At 44.4% G+C, this 23076-nt stretch overlaps 1 protein-coding gene across 4 annotated transcripts in view; it reads left to right on the top strand.

Moving 5' to 3' along the window:
* USPL1 (ubiquitin specific peptidase like 1) overlaps positions 1-23076 on the top strand; it is a 357088-nt gene that overhangs the window by 215184 nt on the left and 118828 nt on the right. For 2 of the 4 annotated variants that reach the window (XM_069202188.1, XM_069202187.1), the window contains one exon: positions 16544-18714. The exons of the other annotated variants lie outside the window; for them this stretch is intronic. In XM_069202188.1, coding sequence (XP_069058289.1) covers positions 16544-18465 — 1922 coding nt within the window. In that variant the 3' untranslated portion in view covers positions 18466-18714. Of the gene's footprint in view, positions 1-16543; positions 18715-23076 lie in introns of those variants that run through there. 4 annotated transcript variants of the gene reach the window in all.

The raw sequence follows: 23076 nt of genomic DNA, 5'->3' as shown, positions 1-23076 counted from the left end.
ACCATCTTCATATTTAGTTACAATCCCTTTAGGGATTTTCAACATGTCAGGAGAATCTCTGACCCTATTTATGTTGCTGCCACCATTGATGGGTCCTAGGCCCATCTCTTGTCTTTCCCTCTCTATGGCTAGGATCTGTCTTTCCAAAGCCAATCTTTTGGCCATCCTGGCTAACTGGATGTCCTCTTCACTGGGGTTATCCTCAGTGATTTCAGAGGTGTTGGTCTCTCCTGTGAGGGAACCAGCATCTCTGACTATTATTTTTGGAGTCAGGGTTTGAGGGACCCTGTTCTCCCTAGATAGGACTGGTAGGGGGGAATTGTCCTCCAAGTCACTATCCTCTTCCTCTGAGTTGCCACCCTCAGAGGGGTTGGCCTTTTCAAACTCTGCCAAAAGCTCCTGGAGCTGTATTTTGGTAGGTTTGGGGCCAATGGTTATTTTTTTGATATTACAGAGAGACCTTAGCTCCCTCATCTTAAGATGGAGGTAAGGTGTGGTGTCGAGTTCCACCACATTCATCTCTGTATCAGACATTATTTTGCTAAAAGTTGGAAGACTTTTTAAAGAATCTAAAACTGGTTCTAGAATCTAATTCAAACTTTTACAAACTTTTAAACTCTAAAAGAAATGCTAAACAGGATCTAACACAAGGCCCTAGCAGGTCTTTTAAGAATTTAGAAAACTTTTCAAATTGCAAAAATCAATTTCTAATGACAATTTTGGAATTTGTCGTGTGATCAGGTATTGGCTGAGTAGTCCAGCAAATGCAAAGTCTTGTACCCCACCGCTGATCCACCAATGTAAGAAGTTGGCTCTGTATGTGCTATTTCAAAGTAAGGAATAGCATGCACAGAGTCCAAGGGTTCCCCTTAGAGGTAAAATAGTGGTAAAAATAGATAATACTAATGCTCTATTTTGTGGTAGTGTGGTCGAGCAGTAGGCTTATCCAAGGAGTAGTGTTAAGCATTTGTTGTACATACACATAGACAATAAATGAGGTACACACACTCAGAGACAAATCCAGCCAATAGGTTTTTGTATAGAAAAATATCTTTTCTTAGTTTATTTTAAGAACCACAGGTTCAAATTTAACATGTAATATCTTGTTCGAAAGGTATTGCAGGTAAGTACTTTAGGAACTTCAAATCATAAAAATTGCATGTATACTTTTCCAGTTATTGACAAATAGCGGTTTTAAAAGTGGACACTTAGTGCAATTTTCACAGTTCCTGGGGGAGGTAAGTTTTTGTTAGTTTTACCAGGTAAGTAGGACACTTACAGGGTTCAGTTCTTGGTCCAAGGTAGCCCACCGTTGGGGGTTCAGAGCAACCCCAAAGTCACCACACCAGCAGCTCAGGGCCGGTCAGGTGCAGAGTTCAAAGTGGTGCCCAAAACACATAGGCTAGAATGGAGAGAAGGGGGTGCCCCGGTTCCGGTCTGCTTGCAGGTAAGTACCCGCGTCTTCGGAGGGCAGACCAGAGGGGTTTTGTAGGGCACCGGGGGGGACACAAGCCCACACAGAAATTTCACCCTCAGCAGCGCGGGGGCGGCCGGGTGCAGTGTAGAAAACCAGCGTCGGGTTCGCAATGTTAGTCTATGAGAGATCTCGGGATCTCTTCAGCGCTGCAGGCAGGCAAGGGGGGGATTCCTCGGGGAAACCTCCACTTGGGCCAGGGAGAGGGACTCCTGGGGGTCACTTCTCCAGTGAAAGTCCGGTCCTTCAGGTCCTGGGGGCTGCGGGTGCAGGGTCTCTCCCAGGCGTCGGGACTTTAGGTTCAAAGAGTCGCGGTCAGGGGAAGCCTCGGGATTCCCTCTGCAGGCGGCGCTGTGGGGGCTCAGGGGGGACAGGTTTTGGTACTCACAGTATCAGAGTAGTCCTGGGGTCCCTCCTGAGGTGTCGGATCTCCACCAGCCGAGTCGGGGTCGCCGGGTGCAGTGTTGCAAGTCTCACGCTTCTTGCGGGGAGCTTGCAGGGTTCTTTAAAGCTGCTGGAAACAAAGTTGCAGCTTTTCTTGGAGCAGGTCCGCTGTCCTCGGGAGTTTCTTGTCTTTTCGAAGCAGGGGCAGTCCTCAGAGGATGTCGAGGTCGCTGGTCCCTTTGGAAGGCGTCGCTGGAGCAGGATCTTTGGAAGGCAGGAGACAGGCCGGTGAGTTTCTGGAGCCAAGGCAGTTGTCGTCTTCTGGTCTTCCGCTGCAGGGGTTTTCAGCTGGGCAGTCCTTCTTCTTGTAGTTGCAGGAATCTAATTTTCTAGGGTTCAGGGTAGCCCTTAAATACTAAATTTAAGGGCGTGTTTAGGTCTGGGGGGTTAGTAGCCAATGGCTACTAGCCCTGAGGGTGGGTACACCCTCTTTGTGCCTCCTCCCAAGGGGAGGGGGTCACAATCCTAACCCTATTGGGGGAATCCTCCATCTGCAAGATGGAGGATTTCTAAAAGTTAGAGTCACCTCAGCTCAGGACACCTTAGGGGCTGTCCTGACTGGCCAGTGACTCCTCCTTGTTATTCTCATTATTTTCTCCGGCCTTGCCGCCAAAAGTGGGGCCTGGCCGGAGGGGGCGGGCAACTCCACTAGCTGGAGTGTCCTGCTGGGTTGGCACAAAGGAGGTGAGCCTTTGAGGCTCACCGCCAGGTGTGTCAATTCCTGCCTGGGAGAGGTGTTAGCATCTCCACCCAGTGCAGGCTTTGTTACTGGCCTCAGAGTGACAAAGGCACTCTCCCCATGGGGCCAGCAACATGTCTCGGTTTGTGGCAGGCTGCTAAAACTAGTCAGCCTACACAGATAGTCGGTTAAGTTTCAGGGGGCACCTCTAAGGTGCCCTCTGTGGTGTATTTTACAATAAAATGTACACTGGCATCAGTGTGCATTTATTGTGCTGAGAAGTTTGATACCAAACTTCCCAGTTTTCAGTGTAGCCATTATGGTGCTGTGGAGTTCGTGTTTGACAGACTCCCAGACCATATACTCTTATGGCTACCCTGCACTTACAATGTCTAAGGTTTTATTTAGACACTGTAGGGGTACCATGCTCATGCACTGGTACCCTCACCTATGGTATAGTGCACCCTGCCTTAGGGCTGTAAGGCCTGCTAGAGGGGTGTCTTACCTATACTGCATAGGCAGTGAGAGGCTGGCATGGCACCCTGAGGGGAGTGCCATGTCGACTTACTCGTTTTGTCCTCACTAGCACACACAAGCTGGCAAGCAGTGTGTCTGTGCTGAGTGAGAGGTCTCCAGGGTGGCATAAGACATGCTGCAGCCCTTAGAGACCTTCCTTGGCATCAGGGCCCTTGGTACTAGAAGTACCAGTTACAAGGGACTTATCTGGATGCCAGGGTCTGCCAATTGTGGATACAAAAGTACAGGTTAGGGAAAGAACACTGGTGCTGGGGCCTGGTTAGCAGGCCTCAGCACACTTTCAATTGTAAACATAGCATCAGCAAAGGCAAAAAGTCAGGGGGCAACCATGCCAAGGAGGCATTTCCTTACACTCGGGTTCTCCCTCAACTACACAAAATCAAACATTGTGCCGTGCAAAATACAGCGCTACTTAGGAGCGGTAATCAACACAACAAAAGGATTAGCCACTCCGAGTCCACAAAGGGTTCAAAATTTTCACAAGGCCATACAGGCCATGTATCCAACACTAAAAATACAGGCAAAAGTAGTTTTAAAACTCCTAGGCATGATGTCCTCATGCATAGCCATTGTCCCAAACGCAAGACTGCACATGAGGCCCTTACAACAGTGCCTAACATCACAATGGTCACATGCACAGGGTCACCTTCTAGATCTGGTGTTGATAGACCGCCAAACATACATCTCGCTTCTATGGTGGAACAGTACAAATTTAAACAAAGGGCGGCCGTTCCAAGACCCAGTGCCACAATACGTAATAACAGATGCTTCCATGACAGGGTGGGGAGCACACCTCGATCACCACAGCATCCAAGGACAATGGGACGTACATCAAACAAAACTGCATATAAATCACCTCGAATTACTAGCAGTATTCCTGGCGCTAAAAGCATTTCAACCCATCATAACCCACAAATACGTTCTTGTCAAAACAGACAACATGACAACAATGTATTACCTAAACAAGCAAGGGGTAACACACTCGACACAGCTATGTCTCCTAGCACAAAAGATATGGCAATGGGCAATTCACAACCACATTCGCCTAATAGTACAGTTTATTCCAGGGATCCAAAATCAACTAGCAGACAATCTCTCTCGAGATCACCAACAGGTCCACGAATGGGAGATTCACCCCCAAATCCTAAACACTTACTTCAAAATTTGGGGAACACCGCAAATAGACCTATTTGCCACAAAGGAGAACGCAAAATGCCGAGACTTCGCATCCAGGTACCCACACAGACAGTCTCAAGGCAATGCCCTGTGGATGAACTGGTCAGGGAAATTTGCATACGCTTTTCCCCCTCTCCCTCTCCTTCCATATCTAGTAAACAAATTGAGTCAAAACAAACTCAAACTCATATTAATAGCACCAACATGGGCAAGACAACCTTGGTACACAACACTACTAGACCTGTCAGTAGTACCACACGTCAAGTTACCCAACAGGCCAGATCTGTTAACACAACACAAACAGCAGATCAGGCATCCAAACCCAGCATCGCTCAATCTAGCAATCTGGCTCCTGAAATCCTAGATTTCGGACATTTAAACCTCCCTCAATGTATGGAAGTCATAAAACAAGCTAGAAGGCCATCCACTAGACACTGCTATGCAAGCAAATGGAAAAGGTTTGTTTGCTACTGCCATAATAATCAAGTTCATCCATTACACGCATCCCCAAAAGATGTAGTGGGATACTTACTACACTTACAAAAGTCAAATCTAGCCTTCTCTTCCATAAAAATACACCTTGCAGCAATATCTGCATACCTGCAGATTACTCATTCAACTTCACTGTTCAGGATACCCGTCATTAAAGCATTTATGGAAGGCCTAAGAAGAATAATACCACCAAGAACACCACCAGTTCCTTCATGAAACCTTAACATCGTCTTGACAAGACTCATGGGACCACCTTTTGAACCCATGCATTCTTGTGAAATACAATTCTTAACCTGGAAAGTTGCATTTCTCATTGCCATCACATCTCTAAGAAGAGTAAGTGAAATTCAGGCATTTACAATACAAGAACCTTTTATCCAAATACACAAAAATAAGGTTGTACTAAGAACCAACCCTAAATTCCTACCAAAGATTATTTCACCGTTCCACTTAAATCAAACGGTAGAGTTACCAGTGTTCTTCCCACAGCCAGACTCAGTAGCTGAAAGGGCACTACATACATTAGATGTCAAAAGAGCACTAATGTACTACATCGACAGAACAAAGGAGGTTAGGAAAACAAAACAACTGTTTATTGCATTTCAAAAACCTCATACAGGAAACCCAATATCAAAACAAGGTATAGCCAGATGGATAGTTAAATGCATCCAAACCTGCTATCTTAAAGCAAAGAGACAACTGCCCATTACACCAAGGGCACACTCAACCAGGAAAAAAGGCGCTAGCATGGCATTCCTAGGAAATATTCCAATGCACGAAATAGGCTAGCATGGCATTCCTAGGAAATATTCCAATGCACGAAATATGTAAGGCAGCCACATGGTCCACGCCTCACACATTTACTAAACACTACTGTGTAGACGTGCTATCCGCACAACAGGCCACAGTAGGTCAAGCCGTACTGAGAACTTTGTTTCAGACTACTTCCACTCCTACAGGCTGAGCCACCGCTTTTGGGGAGATAACTGCTTACTAGTCTATGCACAACATGTGTATCTGCAGCAACAGATGCCATCGAACTGAAAATGTCACTTACCCAGTGTACATCTGTTCGTGGCATTGGTCGCTGCAGATTCACATGTGCCCACCCGCCTCCCCGGGAGCCTGTAGCCGTCGGAAGTTATCTTCAACATCTGTACATTTGTGTATATATATATATATATATATTACTTAACCTTAATTTGTACATACTTATTCATTCCATTGCATGGGCACTATTACTAACACACACAACTCCTACCTCACCCTCTGCGGTGAAAACAATCTAAGATGGAGCCGACGCCCATGCGCAATGGAAGCAAAGAGGAGGAGTCCCTCGGTCTCGTGACTCGAAAGACTTCTTCGAAGAAAAACAACTTGTAACACTCCGACCCAACACCAGATGGCGGACTGTGCACAACATGTGAATCTGCAGCGACCAATGCCACGAACAGATGTACACTGGGTAAGTGACATTTTCATTACTGTGCCAAAATGATTCTTGGTCATCAGACTGGTGTATGCTAGCACAGCAGTAGCCATAGTAGTCAGGAAATAGATTTTCACATAACCCAAAGAGGCAGATGATAGTGCGGTTGCATTGCTAATAGTTACAGAATGTTTGAGTGACGTTGCAATTTGAGACATTTTTCAGTTCTAGCTGTTAGGTTTGCATGATTTGATCGAATTTATTAAAGGAAATAAAAGTTTCAGGCTGTTATCAAGATTGTTCTTATTTATTTATGTCCAGTGTGTTTCAGTGGTGAAAATAGGTATCCCCGTCTTTGTTTATTAAATGTTAAGCAGTGCTTTAACATAATAGGTGACTAGACATTGCCTTGGGTCAGCTAACACAGGTATGGCCATTATATTACATGAGCAATAATGGAATAGTAAGTTGGGTTAGAGATGTCCCTCCACTTATTGCTCTGTTAATGGAGAAACAGTTATTAATACTGCAGTGGACAAAGTAAATAGTGGCACAGTTTACATACACTTGGGTGATTGCATTTCACAAACAAATTTAGTTTTTGGTCAGATACAGGGCAGATGAAGAGTAGTGTGTGAAAAGATCACAATGGCAGTTCTGGGAGCCTTCGGATCAGTTTGACGTAAAGTTGGAAGGTAAGATTGGGAATTTTAATGGGAAGGAAGATTCTGATTTTCATGGCATTCCTGTGACAGATATTTTGGGAAAGTGAGCATTGTCAAATAAAGGCCTTCATTGTAACTGGTCGGCTGTATCACTTTGGATATGTTCGTTGGCCCTCCAAAAGACATTGGTTATTGATGGCTCACATTCTTTATGAGAAGGAAGAGCCTGTAGGGTAAGATTGAATGAGGTTGACATTTCAGGTGCTTGTGAAGCATCATGCATGGTGATGGCCGTGAGTGGATTTAGTTTTTGCAACACAAGGTATTTTTAGGCATGAAACCTGTAGAGCGCCATGGTCTAGAGTGCAGTTTTGAAATAAGGCTGAAATAGAATTTCGTTCTCAAACTTTTGAGAATTTTTTGTAATTTGTGGCATTGAACAATAATTTATTGTATGTGGAACAGGGCTTTTTGGTTTAACGTTTGGGAGTGGTTAATCAAGTTCTTGAAAGGTTTTGAGCCAGAGTTGCATGGATGGATGGCTGGGCAGGTTTGTTTGTTCTTGGAAACTGTCCATCATTCAGTATTAGTGCTTACTGATTTATAGACCTGATCATACACAGGCAGCTAACGTAACTACTAATTAACTCTGGGGAGAGAGTCGAATAAGGCTGGCCCTGACTGAATTAGAATATTTTGCATCAGGGGACAGATACATTTTGTTTACCTCCTGTGTACTGATCAAACAGTTTAAGTCACTTATACAGTAGGACATTGGAGTACAGTTAATAGCGTGGAACACTACAGAATGATCCAAAATGACAAAACTAAAAAGCATGCTCTTGGCATTGGTTATAATGCAAAAAGGAAAGTCTGCAGCTTAAAGGTCTGCATCTTCTGTGGCACTGGATTAGCAACTGAAGTGCAAAAGTGACCTAGACATTTTTAATTTTGCTAATGTTTCTTTGCCTCAAGGTTTGGCTTTTCGTTTTTTGTAGATGTAATTGATGCTTCTGTTAATAGAGATACTAAGGATATTAGTTTGAGCCTTAGTAGGCAGTCAAATGTGAACTGTCTCAAAGTTAACTATTCACGTGCATACAGATGGTTGGTTTAAGTGATCTTTGGATTTCAGCTAATTGGTACTGAAGGGGGCTTGAGTTTGAAAACAATTCCGGTAGTCTGAGGCTGTGTATCTTTGGACCTTTTCTGTGGAGAACAGAATGATTTTATTACATTTATCATTTGCTTGATCTGTTAACTTTTCAAATAGCCCTGTCTTGGGCTAAAGAAAAAAATAGGACACATGAACATGTCAGCTAGGAATTGCTAATAAGTTTCCTTAACTTTCCAGACCGAGTGTGTAGCTCTCAACCGCATTTCCAGAGTTTTGCTTTGAAATGGCGGCAAAGTACACTACAAAGAGTAAGGCGTGATAGTCATTTTCTCTCGTAGGGGATTTCCATGTATAGTCATAAGCACTGAATAGTTCCGCGCGCCTGCGGGGACCCCGGAGCACTGTTGTGTAGTATATTCTTAAGTGCAATCATCAGCTCCTTGACAAAAAGGTCTGTGAAAAACACTTAAGAATAACAATGTGCAGCCTATGTGAACAGCTACACAGGCCAAATTGTTAGAAGAAAAAAACAGTTGTAGTGTAAATTTCACGTTTAAACCTCTATTTATTCTATAAATACATAAATAAATACATTCTCATATTTTATTTACACCTCTCATGAGAATAAAACAATGTAGGGCAGTGTAGCCCATAGGCTGCCATTATACAGAATGAAAATAGAGCTGTGCCTTTAAGAAAGTAAAGTCTTCCTGTTTCCCATCATGCACAGCAAAAGGCAGTTGCCTCAGTTCTTTTTTCCTGCTCCTTTCTGACAGGACCCTGAAGCATTGAGCTCTACCTCACAAAATCCTTTTGTGACAGAAATTCATTTAAAATCTTTTGAATTTCATTTTCACTCGACGTTTTTAACATTGAGTGATAATTTTCTGCTTTTTTCTGTTAGATTCTGACAGAATTTTGAGGTTTTTCTACTTCAGAAATGCCTTCACTGTTTGACAAATGTCCTTCTTGTGGCAGAAAAAAGGCCAAAACAGATCCACATCGGGTCTGCATAATTTGCCTTCCATCCAGCCACAAACCGGAGTCGTGTGACATCTGCAAAACCTTCTCCAGAAGGACCCTTCGTGACAGGGAGAAGATCCGACTCCAGGCGAAAGAGGACAGGAGGAAAAGTGGTCATTCTACCACAGAGCGAGGAGAAGGTCAGTCTTCTACCAGGGCTCACACTGGTTCCTCTATAACTCCGACCAGACCGGCTCAAAAACGGCACAGGTCTCCGACGACGTCGAGGGCGTCGACGTCGAGGCAAGGAACGGCGCCAACATGCTCGCCGTCGAGGAGTGGTTCGCCGGCGAGAAAGAGACATCGCTCGCCGTCGACGACGATTTCGCCGTCGAGACGGCGTGGACTTTCGCCGTCGAGATCTGGGTCACCGTCGACACGGCGAGGACGTTCCACGTCGAGGAGATCTGAATCCGGTTCGCCGTCGAAACGGCGAGATCGATCAACGTCGAGGGGTGCTCGACGTCGTAGACGTTCACCGTCATCACGGCGACGTCGAGGGTCGTCGTCGAGAGATTCTCAACGGCGAGAAGAATCGACGGCGAAGGACACTCGCCGTCACCGTACTTCGACGTCGAGGAGTGTGTCGACGTCGAGACAATCAAAAAGACCTAGGAGGGTTTATACAACCTCAGAATCCTCGGCTTCAATCATCCTCCTTCCAGCGTCTCCACAACTCTCTCCTCGACAATCACCATTGCCACAGACGCCGGTAACACCTACGGCGCCTCTTCCGGCTCCGCCTGTAGAGTCTGTTTTGAGGACTCCAACGCGGTCTGTAAGACGTTCGGGACATTCCTCTAGACGCTCTTCTTCCTCTCGACACCGTCATGACCCACAGAGATCTCAGCATTCACATCACAGGCGTTCTTCTTCGTCTACACGGGACTACTCTCCAACCCTATCGGACTCACCGTCCCCGAGAGTGTCCCCCATAGATGATGTGAATACGTTCCAGGAGGTCTTAGTACGAGGGGCAACCAAGCTGAACATCCCGCTGGCGGTACCTGCCCCATCGACGTCAGTGATCTTCGAGACCTTGCATCACAGGACATCTTCCAGACCTTTGCTTCCACTGGTTCCAGGTCTCCTTGAACCAGCAATGGATATTTTCCTTGCACCGGCCGCAACAAAGTCTGCTCCTTCCAGACTTATTAAAAAATATCGTCCACCAGAACAAGATCCTCTATTCTTGAGGTCGGACCCAGTTCCTGATTCGGTGGTCATAGTAGCGGCAAAGAAACTGCATTCAACCTCACCATCTTCTTCTTCACCTCCAGATAAAGAGAGCAGAAAGATAGATGCTGCAGGACGAAAAGTATGCTCTACTGCAGCCGTCACGATGAAGGCAGCCAGCGCTACTGCGTTATTAGGGCGGTACGATCGTGCCCTCTGGGACTCTTTAATACAGTTTGCGGAACATCTTCCTAAGGATAAAAGGGAAGATTTCCTGGAGGTCGTGGGTGAGGGATCCATGGTGTCTAACCAAATTATAAGTGCTGCAGCTGACTCTTCGGTGCTATCCGCACACAATTATGCACACGGGATAGCGCTCAGAAGGCATGCATGGTTGAGACTTACATCACTCAAACCTGAAGCGCAGCAGAGAATACAAAACCTGCCTTTCTCGGGCTCCACCTTGTTCGGTTCTCATGCCGATGACGAGATGGCTAGAATGAAAGCTGAACTAGATACCTTGAAAGCGGTAGGGATGGAAAGACCGAAAGAACAAAGGAAGGTTTTCCGGCCATATCAACGACGACTTTTCACCCACCGGTATCAGTCGCCACACTGGATGTCTTCGCGCCCCCAGCAACAGCAACAACAGCAGTATCAAAGGGGTTTCTCTACTCAGCGAAGGTCGACAAGGGGTCGTTCAACACCTCAAACTCAGGCAACTCGACAGGCTCCCACGTCTAAGCCCTGAATCTTTGCTTCCCCCTCCTCCGTTATCCACTCCGGTAGGGGGAAGTATCTCAAATCATCTGGACGAGTGGCTACGCATCACAACAGACGCCTGGGTATTGAATATTGTGAGACATGGTTACGCTCTCAGATTCACCAGTCCTCCACCATCTGTTCCACCCAAAACAGCCAACCGCCATCTCGAAGCTCTACAGTTAGAGGTCAATATCCTATTGCAAAAAAGAGCCATAGAACCCGTTCCCATCAGCCAGCAAGGGAAGGGGATTTATTCGAGATATTTCCTTGTACCGAAAAAAGACAAACAAGAGTTTGTCCCATCTTAGATCTGAGGACAGCAAACAAATGGATTCGCAAAGAAAAATTCAGGATGTTAGCCTTACACCAAATTTATCCACATCTACGTCAGGGCGACTGGCTATGTGCGATAGATCTTTGCGACGCTTACTTTCACATCCCAGTAACCAAGAAACATCGAAAATTCCTAAGGTTCACTGTCGGAAAACGCCATTACCAATTTGCAGTTCTACCTTTCGGCCTAAAATCAGCGCCAAGAACTTTTTCCAAATGCATGGCGGTAGTAGCCGCCCACTTGAGGAAACAGCGAATATTCGTCTACCCCTATCTAGACGATTGGCTCATAAAGGCCTCCAGTTGTCTCGAGACACAGCAACATTTCGAATGGACTCTACAACTGCTGCAAAAACTTGGTCTTCAAGTCAATCTCCTGAAATCTACAGCAACACCTGTTCAGAGGTTGCATTACTTAGGGGCCATTGTAGATACCAGGCTAGGAAAGGTGTTTCCTTCGGAGGAACGACGGTTATCGATTCTCCAGAAGTGCAAACAACTGCAGGAAAGACCTCAAGCCACTGCAAGAATAATAGCTTCTCTACTGGGCTCGATGGCGTCTTGTATCCATCTGGTTCCCAATGCTCGCCTCCATATGAGACCATTGCAGGAAAACCTGGAGGATCAGTGGTGTCAACTGAGGGACGATTGGGAGAACAAAGTCCTTCTTTCTCCTCACACCCTACAATCCCTCAAGTGGTGGTGTTTACCCAGCAATCTCTTGGTGGGGATTCCGTTCCAACAACGGCCCCCATCTCAAACCATCGTAACAGATGCGTCACTGATCGGATGGGGGGCGCACATGGAACATCTTCGAGTCCAAGGCGAGTGGTCACAGAGAGAGAGTCTCTATCACATCAACCTGCTGGAACTTCGCGCAGTCCACCTTGCGCTCAAAGCCTTCCTTCCCTCTCTGAGAACGGAAACTCTCCTTCTCCAGACAGACAACGTGGCCACTATGTACTACGTGAACAAACAAGGAGGCACCAGGTCCAGAATTTTATCCAGAGAGGCTCAGACAATCTGGCATTGGCTTCTAGCCAGGAACCTGTCACTAGTGGCAACTCACCTGCCCGGCATCCAGAATGTTCAAGCGGATGCCCTCAGTCGGGTAATGGACGAGAACCACGAATGGGTACTACACGACGACGTCGTTCATTCCATTTTCGCACTCTGGGGTACCCCCTCTACAGACCTATTCGCAACCCCAGAAAACAAAAAATGCCAAAACTTCGCCTCCAGATATTACCATCCAGGGACACTGGGGAATGCCCTGTGGATAAGCTGGTCAGGAGCATTTCTTTACGCCTTTCCACCGCTTCCCCTGATTCCGGCGGTCCTCCAGAAGCTGTCCAATGTTCAGACCAAAATGATCCTAATTGCTCCGGAGTGGCCACGCCAGTGGTGGTTCCCAGACCTTCTTCACCGGTCACTCAAACCACACATCAGGCTACCATATCGTCCGGACCTTCTCACGAAGTTCAGAGGGCAGATATCTCATCCCAACCCCTCATCGTTGAGTTTGGCAGCATGGCTCCTGAGCTAGTGCAATATGGACACTTGAACCTACCTCAGGATTGTATGGAAATTCTGAAGGAAGCAAAGCGCCCTTCCACACGATCAGCCTATGCAAGCAAGTGGAAGAGATTCTGCATTTGGTGTTTACACAACAACATTGACCCGGTTTCCTGTGGAGAACAATCTATCCTGCCATACTTGTTAAGTTTGGCAAAATCGGGCTTACAACTGTCGTCAATAAAAGTTCACTTGGCGGCTGTCACAGCATACAGAAAGAGTCCTTCACAAACTTCCTTTTTTCGGATTCCGATTATTAAGGATTTCCTAGAAGGTTTAAAGAAGGTTTTTCCCCCCATTAGAAAGCCTTCTCCTCCATGGGAACTGAACGTTGTCTTATCACGTCTGATGCTGCCGCCATTCGAGCCAATACATAAGGCATCGCTGCAACATCTCACATAGAAAGCTGCTTTTCTGGTGGCAATCACTTCAGCGCGTAGGGTCAGCGAAATCCAGGCCCTTTGCGCTCAGGAACCCTACACGGTTTTTCATTCTGCAAAAGTGGTAATGAGAACTCATCCAAAATTTTTACCTAAGGTAGTCTCCGACTTCCATGTGAACCAAACAATTTCATTACCGACTTTCTTTCAGAATCCAGCTACTCCTGCTGAGAGAACTCTGCACTCTCTGGATGTAAAGAGAGTATTGAAATTTTACTTGGACAGGACAAAAAGCTTACGAAAATCACAACAGCTTTTTATTAACTATGGCCCAATCAGAACAGGTTTGGGTACATCTAAACAATCTTTATCCAGGTGGATTGTTTCATGTATAATGTTATGTTATCAGTTAGCAAACAAATCCCTTGGTGGTAGGCCAAAAGCCCACTCTACCAGAGGGAAAGCAGCTACTGTAGCCTTGATGAGAAATGTCCCTTTGGCAGAAATATGCAAGGCTGCCACTTGGAGGTCGGTCCATACCTTTACTAAGCATTACTGCCTTGATACAGACGCTAGGGCAGATGCTCAGGTTGGGCAGGCTTTGCTCAAGAATTTGTTTGCATGATTCATGTTTTTCTCAGTATTCTTATATCTACTCCACCGCGGTTATGGGGATGGGCTTGCTACTCTATTCAGTGCTTATGACTATACATGGAAATCCCCTACGAGAGAAGAAATGGTTTCTTACCTGTAACTCCAGTTCTCTCGTGGGGGTATTTCCATGATAGTCATAAGCAACCCTCCCTCCTCCCCGGTGGAGTTGACATAGAACATGAATATTATGGAGGTTGGTACTCCAACAAATGTTTTGTTTTTTCTTCATGTCAGGTTAATAGCCTCCAAAAAAGAACTGAGGCAACTGCCTTTTGCTGTGCATGATGGGAAACAGGAAGACTTTACTTTCTTAAAGGCACAGCTCTATTTTCATTCTGTATAATGGCAGCCTATGGGCTACACTGCCCTACATTGTTTTATTCTCATGAGAGGTGTAAATAAAATATGAGAATGTATTTATTTATGTATTTATAGAATAAATAGAGGTTTAAACGTGAAATTTACACTACAACTGTTTTTTTCTTCTAACAATTTGGCCTGTGTAGCTGTTCACATAGGCTGCACATTGTTATTCTTAAGTGTTTTTCACAGACCTTTTTGTCAAGGAGCTGATGATTGCACTTAAGAATATACTACACAACAGTGCTCCGGGGTCCCCGCAGGCGCGCGGAACTATTCAGTGCTTATGACTATCATGGAAATACCCCCACGAGAGAACTGGAGTTACAGGTAAGAAACCATTTCTTATTGACCAAGCTCCACTAACAAAACACACTTATTAATATTTTCCTTACAGTGTTGATCTACCAGTCTTTATATTTTCACAATGTGTTTGGCAAACAAAACACACCCTGTGGAATTATATATATTTTTATAATGCCTCTTCTCACTCAATGTTTCTGTACTACCATACTGTCAGTGACATACCTGTACATTTCACAACATTTTTTGTTCTGTGTTCTAAATCAAGATAAAGTTTGAACATTTCTGTATCCTTAATTTTGACCTTGCATGTAATCCTTGTCCTGGTGTTTGCAAAACACGTTCATCGCTGGCTTGGAAGTGCATATAAGCTCATATTAAGGGCCTGAGCCTCACAAATTCCATGTTAATTTCTGTGTCTTAGCAGTTTGGTACGAATATGTGACAGAACAACTAGGTCCTAAACAACTATAGCCTAAACCACTACTGCTAAACAACTAAAAAGTCTCTACAACTAAGTACTGAACAACTACTGTCTAAACAACAATTGTGCCTGAATAACAATTGCCTGAACAACTAATATATATGTATATATTCTAAACAACTAATAAACCATAAAAACCAAAAAGAAAACCTTACCTTAAAATTAGTTGTTCAGGCAATGGGTTATTCAGGCACAATTGTTTAGACAGTAGTTGTTCAGTACTTAGTTGTAGAGACTTTTTAGGTGTTTAGCAGTAGTGGTTCAGGCAAGTAGTGGTTTAGACCTAGTTGTTCAGGATGTTTCCCGTTTGGTACACATCACACTTGTTTTCAGATACCTTTTAGTTAGTAGTGGCTGTATAATGCGTTGCTTCCATTTGGGAAAAATATACTTTCCTTGAAGTAACAACTGAGCAATTGCCAGACGCTATACATAGTTAAACCTCGTCGCAAATAGATCCTTGTCTCACCTTTGTTTTCACAATATGTTTGGTTAACAACTAGTTTGCTGCAAAACTGTAGGGTGCTATCTGTGAAGTGCACCACTCACTCTAGAAAGAAACCTGGACTATTGAATTATATTCTTACATCTTTAGTATTTAGGAACTCATTTTGTTTCCTATTTTCTAACATGAATAAACAAAAAGCTGTTTAAATGGTCAGTTAGAAGGTGACCTTGTTTGGTTATACTTTCTATGCTTGTGAGCTTTTATCTTTCAACTTTACCAGTTTGTAAAATGAAGATACCAAATGGAGAGATGTTAAAAAAAGTCAGTCTGTTATGTTTATTGCAGTTAAAGTTTAACAATAAAAGCTGTAAAACCAGTTAAAACAGCAAGTCATTTGAACCTAACAATCAATCGGCTAATTAACAAAGTGGAACCTAATTTTAACATCATTACATTAAAAAAATTATCTAAAGTAAAACTAATCATCAGACTAGCATTTGTAAAAATATATCAAAGCAGGTTATTCTGCAAAAGTGTACAAGGAGTAAGATGTTAACATTTAGTTTGTTTCCTTTGAAAAAGGCACCTTTTCCATATGTATTGCAGATGCCAGGTCTTTTAAACTGGTCAACAGGAAATTGTGAACTCTCCAAATACTAGTTGACCACTTTCTTGCAGCAAAAAGAAAACCCATGTAACATTTGTATGAGTATCCTTCAGGAAAATTAGATTGAGATTTGATAGTGTGCACAGGTGAACATCTGATGTGTACAATCTTAGAATTTAAATAGTTCATTTTCTTTCCTTTCACAACATCTGAAAATTAAGCCGTGCATTCTTCGTTTAGTGAGAGATTTTCATAACCAGTGAAAAGCGTCCATGAAGTAGCCCTCACTGCCTGCAATATAGAATTTTATTAAAAGTACATTAACTGCACACAATACATAATTATATTGGGAGCAGAGGATGGGGCTAGAGAGTGGTATAGAGATGTTTGTTGTCTTCACATAATTTATCTCTGTTTTTCAGGTTCTTGGCTGGAATGTGATGATTTGAAAGGTCCTTATTGTTGGTGCCATGAGAAGTGTGAAGTACCTCCTTCAGAGATTCATATTGTGTACTGGGAAAGGAAAAACGACATATATGCCAGTTCTCGTATCCACAAAGAAAATGGAGAGTATCTTCCTCTTCCCTGTGTGCTATCTGTTTCTCCTGCCCAATGTAACAAAGTACTTAGTGTACCTGCTGAGCGGCCCAAAGTGAATATGTCTGCACTATCAGCTGAGCCATTGAATGTAACCTGGGAGCAGGGAGGTGGTCTTTTTGGTTTTCAGAATTTAGCTAATGATGATGCTATAACTTTGAATCTTGTAGAAGTTAAAGTTGATTCTGGAGAAAAGCCACAGGAACATAACCATGTGATAGAAGTGGTTGAGATGGCTAGAAACTGTGTACCCCAACCACAAGAAAATGCTTCTGTCTCTCCCTTGCAAACTTCGTTGCAAGGTAAAACTTCTTCAAAAACGGTAGTGACAAATGGGTGTGCAGGAGCTCAAAGCCAATCTGGACTGATTGAACATTGTAATGCACTGGCTTCTCTAGCTACTAGTTCTGTTAATGATAGCACTACAGTAATCGTTCAGGAACGTTCAAAAGTTCTGAAGCAGACATTTAGTAAGAATTCATTTATACATGAGGACCCTCAATTTAGTCAGGTGAATGAGGGGAAGCCAGCTGTAAATATTGATCCTATGCCAAATAACAGTGACATAAATTGGACATGCATGAATGTAGTGGAAAATGATTCTTTGTCATTGTCAAAACAGAATTGTAAGAAAGGATTTGCTTCGAATTGGGTTAATGGTTTAATTGGCAAACACCCCGTTCTTCCATCTAGTCTGAGTGTTAAGACTCCAAGAGCAAAAAATTCCAAGTGTAATGTTCCACAGCAATGTTTTGATGCCTATGGACGAAATTCAAAAGGAACTTCCCCACTAGAACCAAATGGCAAGATTCCTCTTAAGGGGGCTACCAGTTTTGGTGGCTTTATTGCCAAAGGTATTAATAAAAGCACTGAAGAGAAAATAGTTCCCCGAAATGAATGTAAACAGGTGTCTCTGCCTTCAAGTTTAAAGAACATCAGTAAATATGTAAAGTCTGTGAATTCTTCAGAAAATAATTTAGCCTCACCTTCTGTAAAGACGTTAGGAGGTTTCCAGTCCATCTCAAATGGAGAAGAGTCTCCTGCTCTCAAAGGGTCATTGAAAGGGGCATACATTTCAAATGGCTATCAGAAATTGGTACCAAAAAATGGTGATTCTGATAGAGAGAACAAAATCCGCAGACTTCGTTTAAAACTTCTAAAAAAGCTAAAAGCAAAAAAAAATGAATTGGCTTCTCTTGACTCACTGGTAAATGTTCGAAGCAATAGAAATTCTGAAAACAATACATCCAGGAATTTATTGGACTCTGAATCTAGTAAGCATGCATCTCTGCAAGACCTCCTAAAGGCATTGCAAGAGCATATTGATAGTGTAGATAGTGAATCTGTGCACACCATGAGCTCGAACAATTCATTATGCAGTAGCCCAGGTGATGCTGAATTCTTAGCAGAGTTATTGTCTCCTGCACCTCTCCCTTTATTGGGAATGAGAAAATATGAAGAAGATGGTACTAGGTTATTGGAGATGTTGGTGGATAATGTAAATGGGGTTTCAGTGCCACCACACCTGAAAAATGGTAGTGTGAATGGCCACCACAATTACAGCACAAAAGAAACACCGCCTATAGTTTGCAGTAATTCAGCAATCAATGGATCTAGTTTCAGTTTTTCAAACTGTGAAAGTTCTATGCAGGAAGATGTTTTTGAAGATCTTTTATGTACTTTTAACTCTGTTGGGAGTGATACAGACTTGTATCATTTTGATGAAAAGTTTTTTGAAAGTGGTTGATTGGTTGAATGAATAGTTGCTTGAACCTTGTTTAGTCTTTTCCACACATTTCTGCAAATAAAATCTCTTAAATTATATTGTGAACTACTGTCTGCCATGGAATGGTGTATAGTTTGAGTCGCAGCTGTTGTACATTAGAAATATGTATTTTAATCTTGTTTGTAAATAAATTGTGTATAGATTTGTATTCCCCCAAAACCTTTGTTCATTAAGAGGAGAACAGTTCAATAAAACCTCAGGATATTTTCACTGGTATGTTTTTCTTTGAGGTTCTCCCATTTGCTATTATAGTAGGGTTTTCCTTCTCAGAAGGGTTGAATCTTAGTTTTGGTAGTTTGCAAATGTACCTTTTACTTTGACTGGGTTCTCTGTAGTCAAAACCAACAGTTTCTCTACCAGTTCTGCGTCTGCCTTTCCCTCTTGTGCAGTGATTTAGGAATGTTCTTACCCATTGCAGAAATATTGTCTGTTTTCTGCTTTCCCTCCCAACTGATTAGGGAAAAGGGTGTGCAAAAGCAGACCAACTTTGGACAAACTTTCTTTTTAAACTTTTTACACTTTACAGAATTATTCTGCTCAACTGTTTTGTCTGGCAAGAACACACCAATAGCAAATGTGTGCAAAGTTCACAACCTTTGTGGTGTTGCAAAATTGTGAACAGCTATATCACATTTTACATTTCACAAAACCCCAAGTGTAATTTCTGGTGCACAGAAGTGTTCAAAGAATGAGTTCTGACCTCTTATGCGTGCCCCAAATCGAGTAGCCTTCATAGGTTTTCTCTTCATGAGTTGCATCCAAATTTTTTGTTGCTAAACCTTTAAAATGTAACCTTTTTTGGTGTGCCATGCAGCCTTGTTTTGTGTTCCTACGATGCATTTTTGTATAGCTTAACCTCACACCATCTGCTATCCAAATTGGATATCCCTTTTCAACCAAATTCAAGGTGTGCACCAGATCCTGAGGACCCTTCATAGTGCTCGATTTGTGTAGAGTCTGTCACCTTTGTAGGAAATTGGAGTCTGATTGCTTCCTCAAATATGTTCAATATTTGCTCTGAGGTCATTTTACTTTGCCTTGCTTCTCTGCAAGAGGCAGATCGGATATCTGTTTCATTAGTAACAAACTATTTTAAAAGTTGGCTGTTTAATGCCTTGAGGTCCAGTGGTAATCTACAATTTGCAAACTTTGTGATGGTCTTACCACATAAATTTAGAATTGCACTTACAGAGAATTGTAAGTGCGTTCTCCATTTACATCCACCCCTTTCCCTCCCATGTGCGCGCGCACACACCCTTCGCCCCCCACACACACCCCACACACCCATCCCAAACACACCCACCCCCACCCACACGTCATTCTCATTTGACCTGGCATCTAGTAAAAACTCTTTGGTCCCAGTTGAATTTGTAGTGTCCGTTTTAGGCAGCTACAGCTTTGGAAGATCCACGGTCACTGGATTCAAATGTATGCTAATTGTAGCTCGAGCTTGTGAAGTACGGCAAGCCCCATATAGTGGAAAACCATATGACTTTGGGGTGGGGGGGGGGGTGCATCAGAGGTGGAGTCTTTGTCCTGCTGCATTGTGGGTTTCAGGAAGGGGGAAATCAAGTTTCCTCGAAAACGAAACTTACACTTTGAAGAAAACGATATTGCAGGGTCACTAAATGGCAGGAATGTCCAAAGCATGTAAATCTACAGCTGTAAGTTCTAAACAGATTATTTCTGGGTAAGCAGTATGTTTCTTCCTGCACCACTAGAGGAGCTCGTTCTAGTATGATTAACTAGCCACTTAAGCCAGATAAGGTCAAAAAGGGGTAAACAAGTCATATAGTATGGCCAAAATAGTAATACAAAATCCTGATTATTGCTGAAGTTGGATTCTATATTACTATTTTAGAAATGCTACTTTTAGAAAATGAGCATTTCTCTGCACTTAAAATCCTTTTGGGTCTTAAAGCCTGTCTCCAATCCGTGCCGTGGCTGGGCTGGGCTGGGCTGGTTGACAGCTCCCTTGTGCATTTCACCCAGACACCCACAAACACAGGATGCTCAGTCACACCTGCACACATCTGCATACTGAATGGGTCTTCCTGGGCTGGAAGGGTGGAGGGCCTGACACTTGCATTTCAAAGGACAGTGTCCTGCCCACACGCAATGGTCTGCCAGATCCCCTACTGGGAGCCTGGCAGACAGGGTTGTAGTGAAAGGGGGCCTTGTGCACTTCAAAACTACTCTTTGTAGTCTTCCCCCACTGCAAAGCACTTTTGGTTATATAAACAGGGTCCCTGACCCCACCAACTCAGACACTTCCTGGGACAGATACTCTGAACCAGATCCTGCAACTTGCCAAGAGGAGTTGCCTGGCTGCCCAAAGGACTCACCTGGACTGCTTTGCCGTGAAGGACTGCTTCCTTGCTGTTGCCCTGCAGCCTTTCTGCCTCTGGCTCTGCTGAGAAGTGCTCTCCAAGGGCTTGGATTGAGCTTGCCTCCTGAAGTCTCAGGGCCAAAAAGACTTAATCTCTGCAGAGGAACTCCTTGTGTGGTGAAAATCGACACACGGCCTACCTAGTGGTGAAAGAATCACTACATCGCTGAACAGGAGCTAAGCAACCTGGCTCCCAGAGTGGAGATTGACACGGCACCAGAGTTGCAACTGAAACTTCTGTGCAGTCGACTGGATCACCGGAACGACGCAGCCTGACTTCCTGGGGGAGGAATCGCCGCAGCGCCTGCTGTGCAACAGAACCTCTGACGCATCGCCCACCTGATCAGCGCAGCACCTGTGACTTTCGTCCTGCACGCCCAGGATTTTCACGCGTCATCCATGGGCATCAAGACCCCGCTTCGCAAAGAGGATTCAAGCCTGCACGGCGGAATTCGATGCAAAGTCCTTGCTGCGTAGAAAAGAATCGACGCATCATCTGTGTGTGCCCGGAAATCAGACACACCCCTTCGTTTTCCTCACATACCCTCCTCTGCAGTCTCCGTGTGTGTAATTTTGACACATACCAGGTCCTTTATTCTTGCAAGAGACACTTGTTGCTTTTTAGAGACTCTGACTCTTCTTATCATTACAAAAGTGATATTTCAACTTATACTTATCAAATCTTGGTTGTTTTGACCTATTTTTGTGGTCTTTTCACTGTTACTGTATGATTTATTACACAGATACTTTACATATTGCCTGACTGCTCAGTGCCAAGCTACCAAAGGGTGGGCACAGGATAATTTGGATTGTGTGTGACTTACTGTAAGGAAATGCCTCCTTGGCATGGTTGCCCCCTGACTTTTTGCCTTTGCTGATGCTATGTTTACAATTGAAAGTGTGCTGAGGCCTGCTAACCAGGCCCCAGCACCAGTGTTCTTTCCCTAACCTGTACTTTTGTATCCACAATTGGCAGACCCTGGCATCCAGATAAGTCCCTTGTAACTGGTACTTCTAGTACCAAGGGCCCTGATGCCAAGGAAGGTCTCTAAGGGCTGCAGCATGTCTTATGCCACCCTGGAGACCTCTCACTCAGCACAGACACACTGCTTGCCAGCTTGTGTGTGCTAGTGAGGACAAAACGAGTAAGTCGACATGGCACTCCCCTCAGGGTGCCATGCCAGCCTCTCACTGCCTATGCAGTATAGGTAAGACACCCCTCTAGCAGGCCTTACAGCCCTAAGGCAGGGTGCACTATACCATAGGTGAGGGTACCAGTGCATGAGCATGGTACCCCTACAGTGTCTAAATAAAACCTTAGACATTGTAAGTGCAGGGTAGCCATAAGAGTATATGGTCTGGGAGTCTGTCAAACACGAACTCCACAGCACCATAATGGCTACACTGAAAACTGGGAAGTTTGGTATCAAACTTCTCAGCACAATAAATGCACACTGATGCCAGTGTACATTTTATTGTAAAATACACCACAGAGGGCACCTTAGAGGTGCCCCCTGAAACTTAACCAACTATCTGTGTAGGCTGACTGGTTCCAGCAGCCTGCCACACTAGAGACATGTTGCTGGCCCCATGGGGAGAGTGCCTTTGTCACTCTGAGGCCAGTAACAAAGCCTGCACTGGGTGGAGATGCTAACACCTCACCCAGGCAGGAGCTGTAACACCTGGCGGTGAGCCTCAAAGGCTCACCCCTTTGTCACAGCCCAGCAGGGCACTCCAGCTTAGTGGAGTTGCCCGCCCCCTCCGGCCACGGCCCCCACTTTTGGCGGCAAGGCTGGAGGGAACAAAGAAAGCAACAAGGAGGAGTCACTGGCCAGTCAGGACAGCCCCTAAGGTGTCCTGAGCTGAAGTGACTCTAACTTTTAGAAATCCTCCATCTTGCAGATGGAGGATTCCCCCAATAGGGTTAGGACTGTGACCCCCTCCCCTTGGGAGGAGGCCCAAAGAGGGTGTACCCACCCTCAGGGCTAGTAGCCATTGGCTACTAACCCCCCAGACCTAAACACGCCCTTAAATTTAGTATTTAAGGGCTACCCTGAACCCTAGAAAATTAGATTCCTGCAACTACAAGAAGGACTGCCTAGCTGAAAACCCCTGCAGAGGAAGACCAGAAGACGACAACTGCCTTGGCTCCAGAAACTCACCGGCCTGTCTCCTGCCTTCCA

This window comes from Pleurodeles waltl, chromosome 8 (assembly GCF_031143425.1).
Source record: "Pleurodeles waltl isolate 20211129_DDA chromosome 8, aPleWal1.hap1.20221129, whole genome shotgun sequence".
Taxonomy (NCBI): Eukaryota; Metazoa; Chordata; class Amphibia; order Caudata; family Salamandridae; genus Pleurodeles; species Pleurodeles waltl.
The sequence above is the reverse complement of the archived record's forward strand: the minus strand, read 5'-3'. Positions and strand labels throughout refer to the sequence as shown.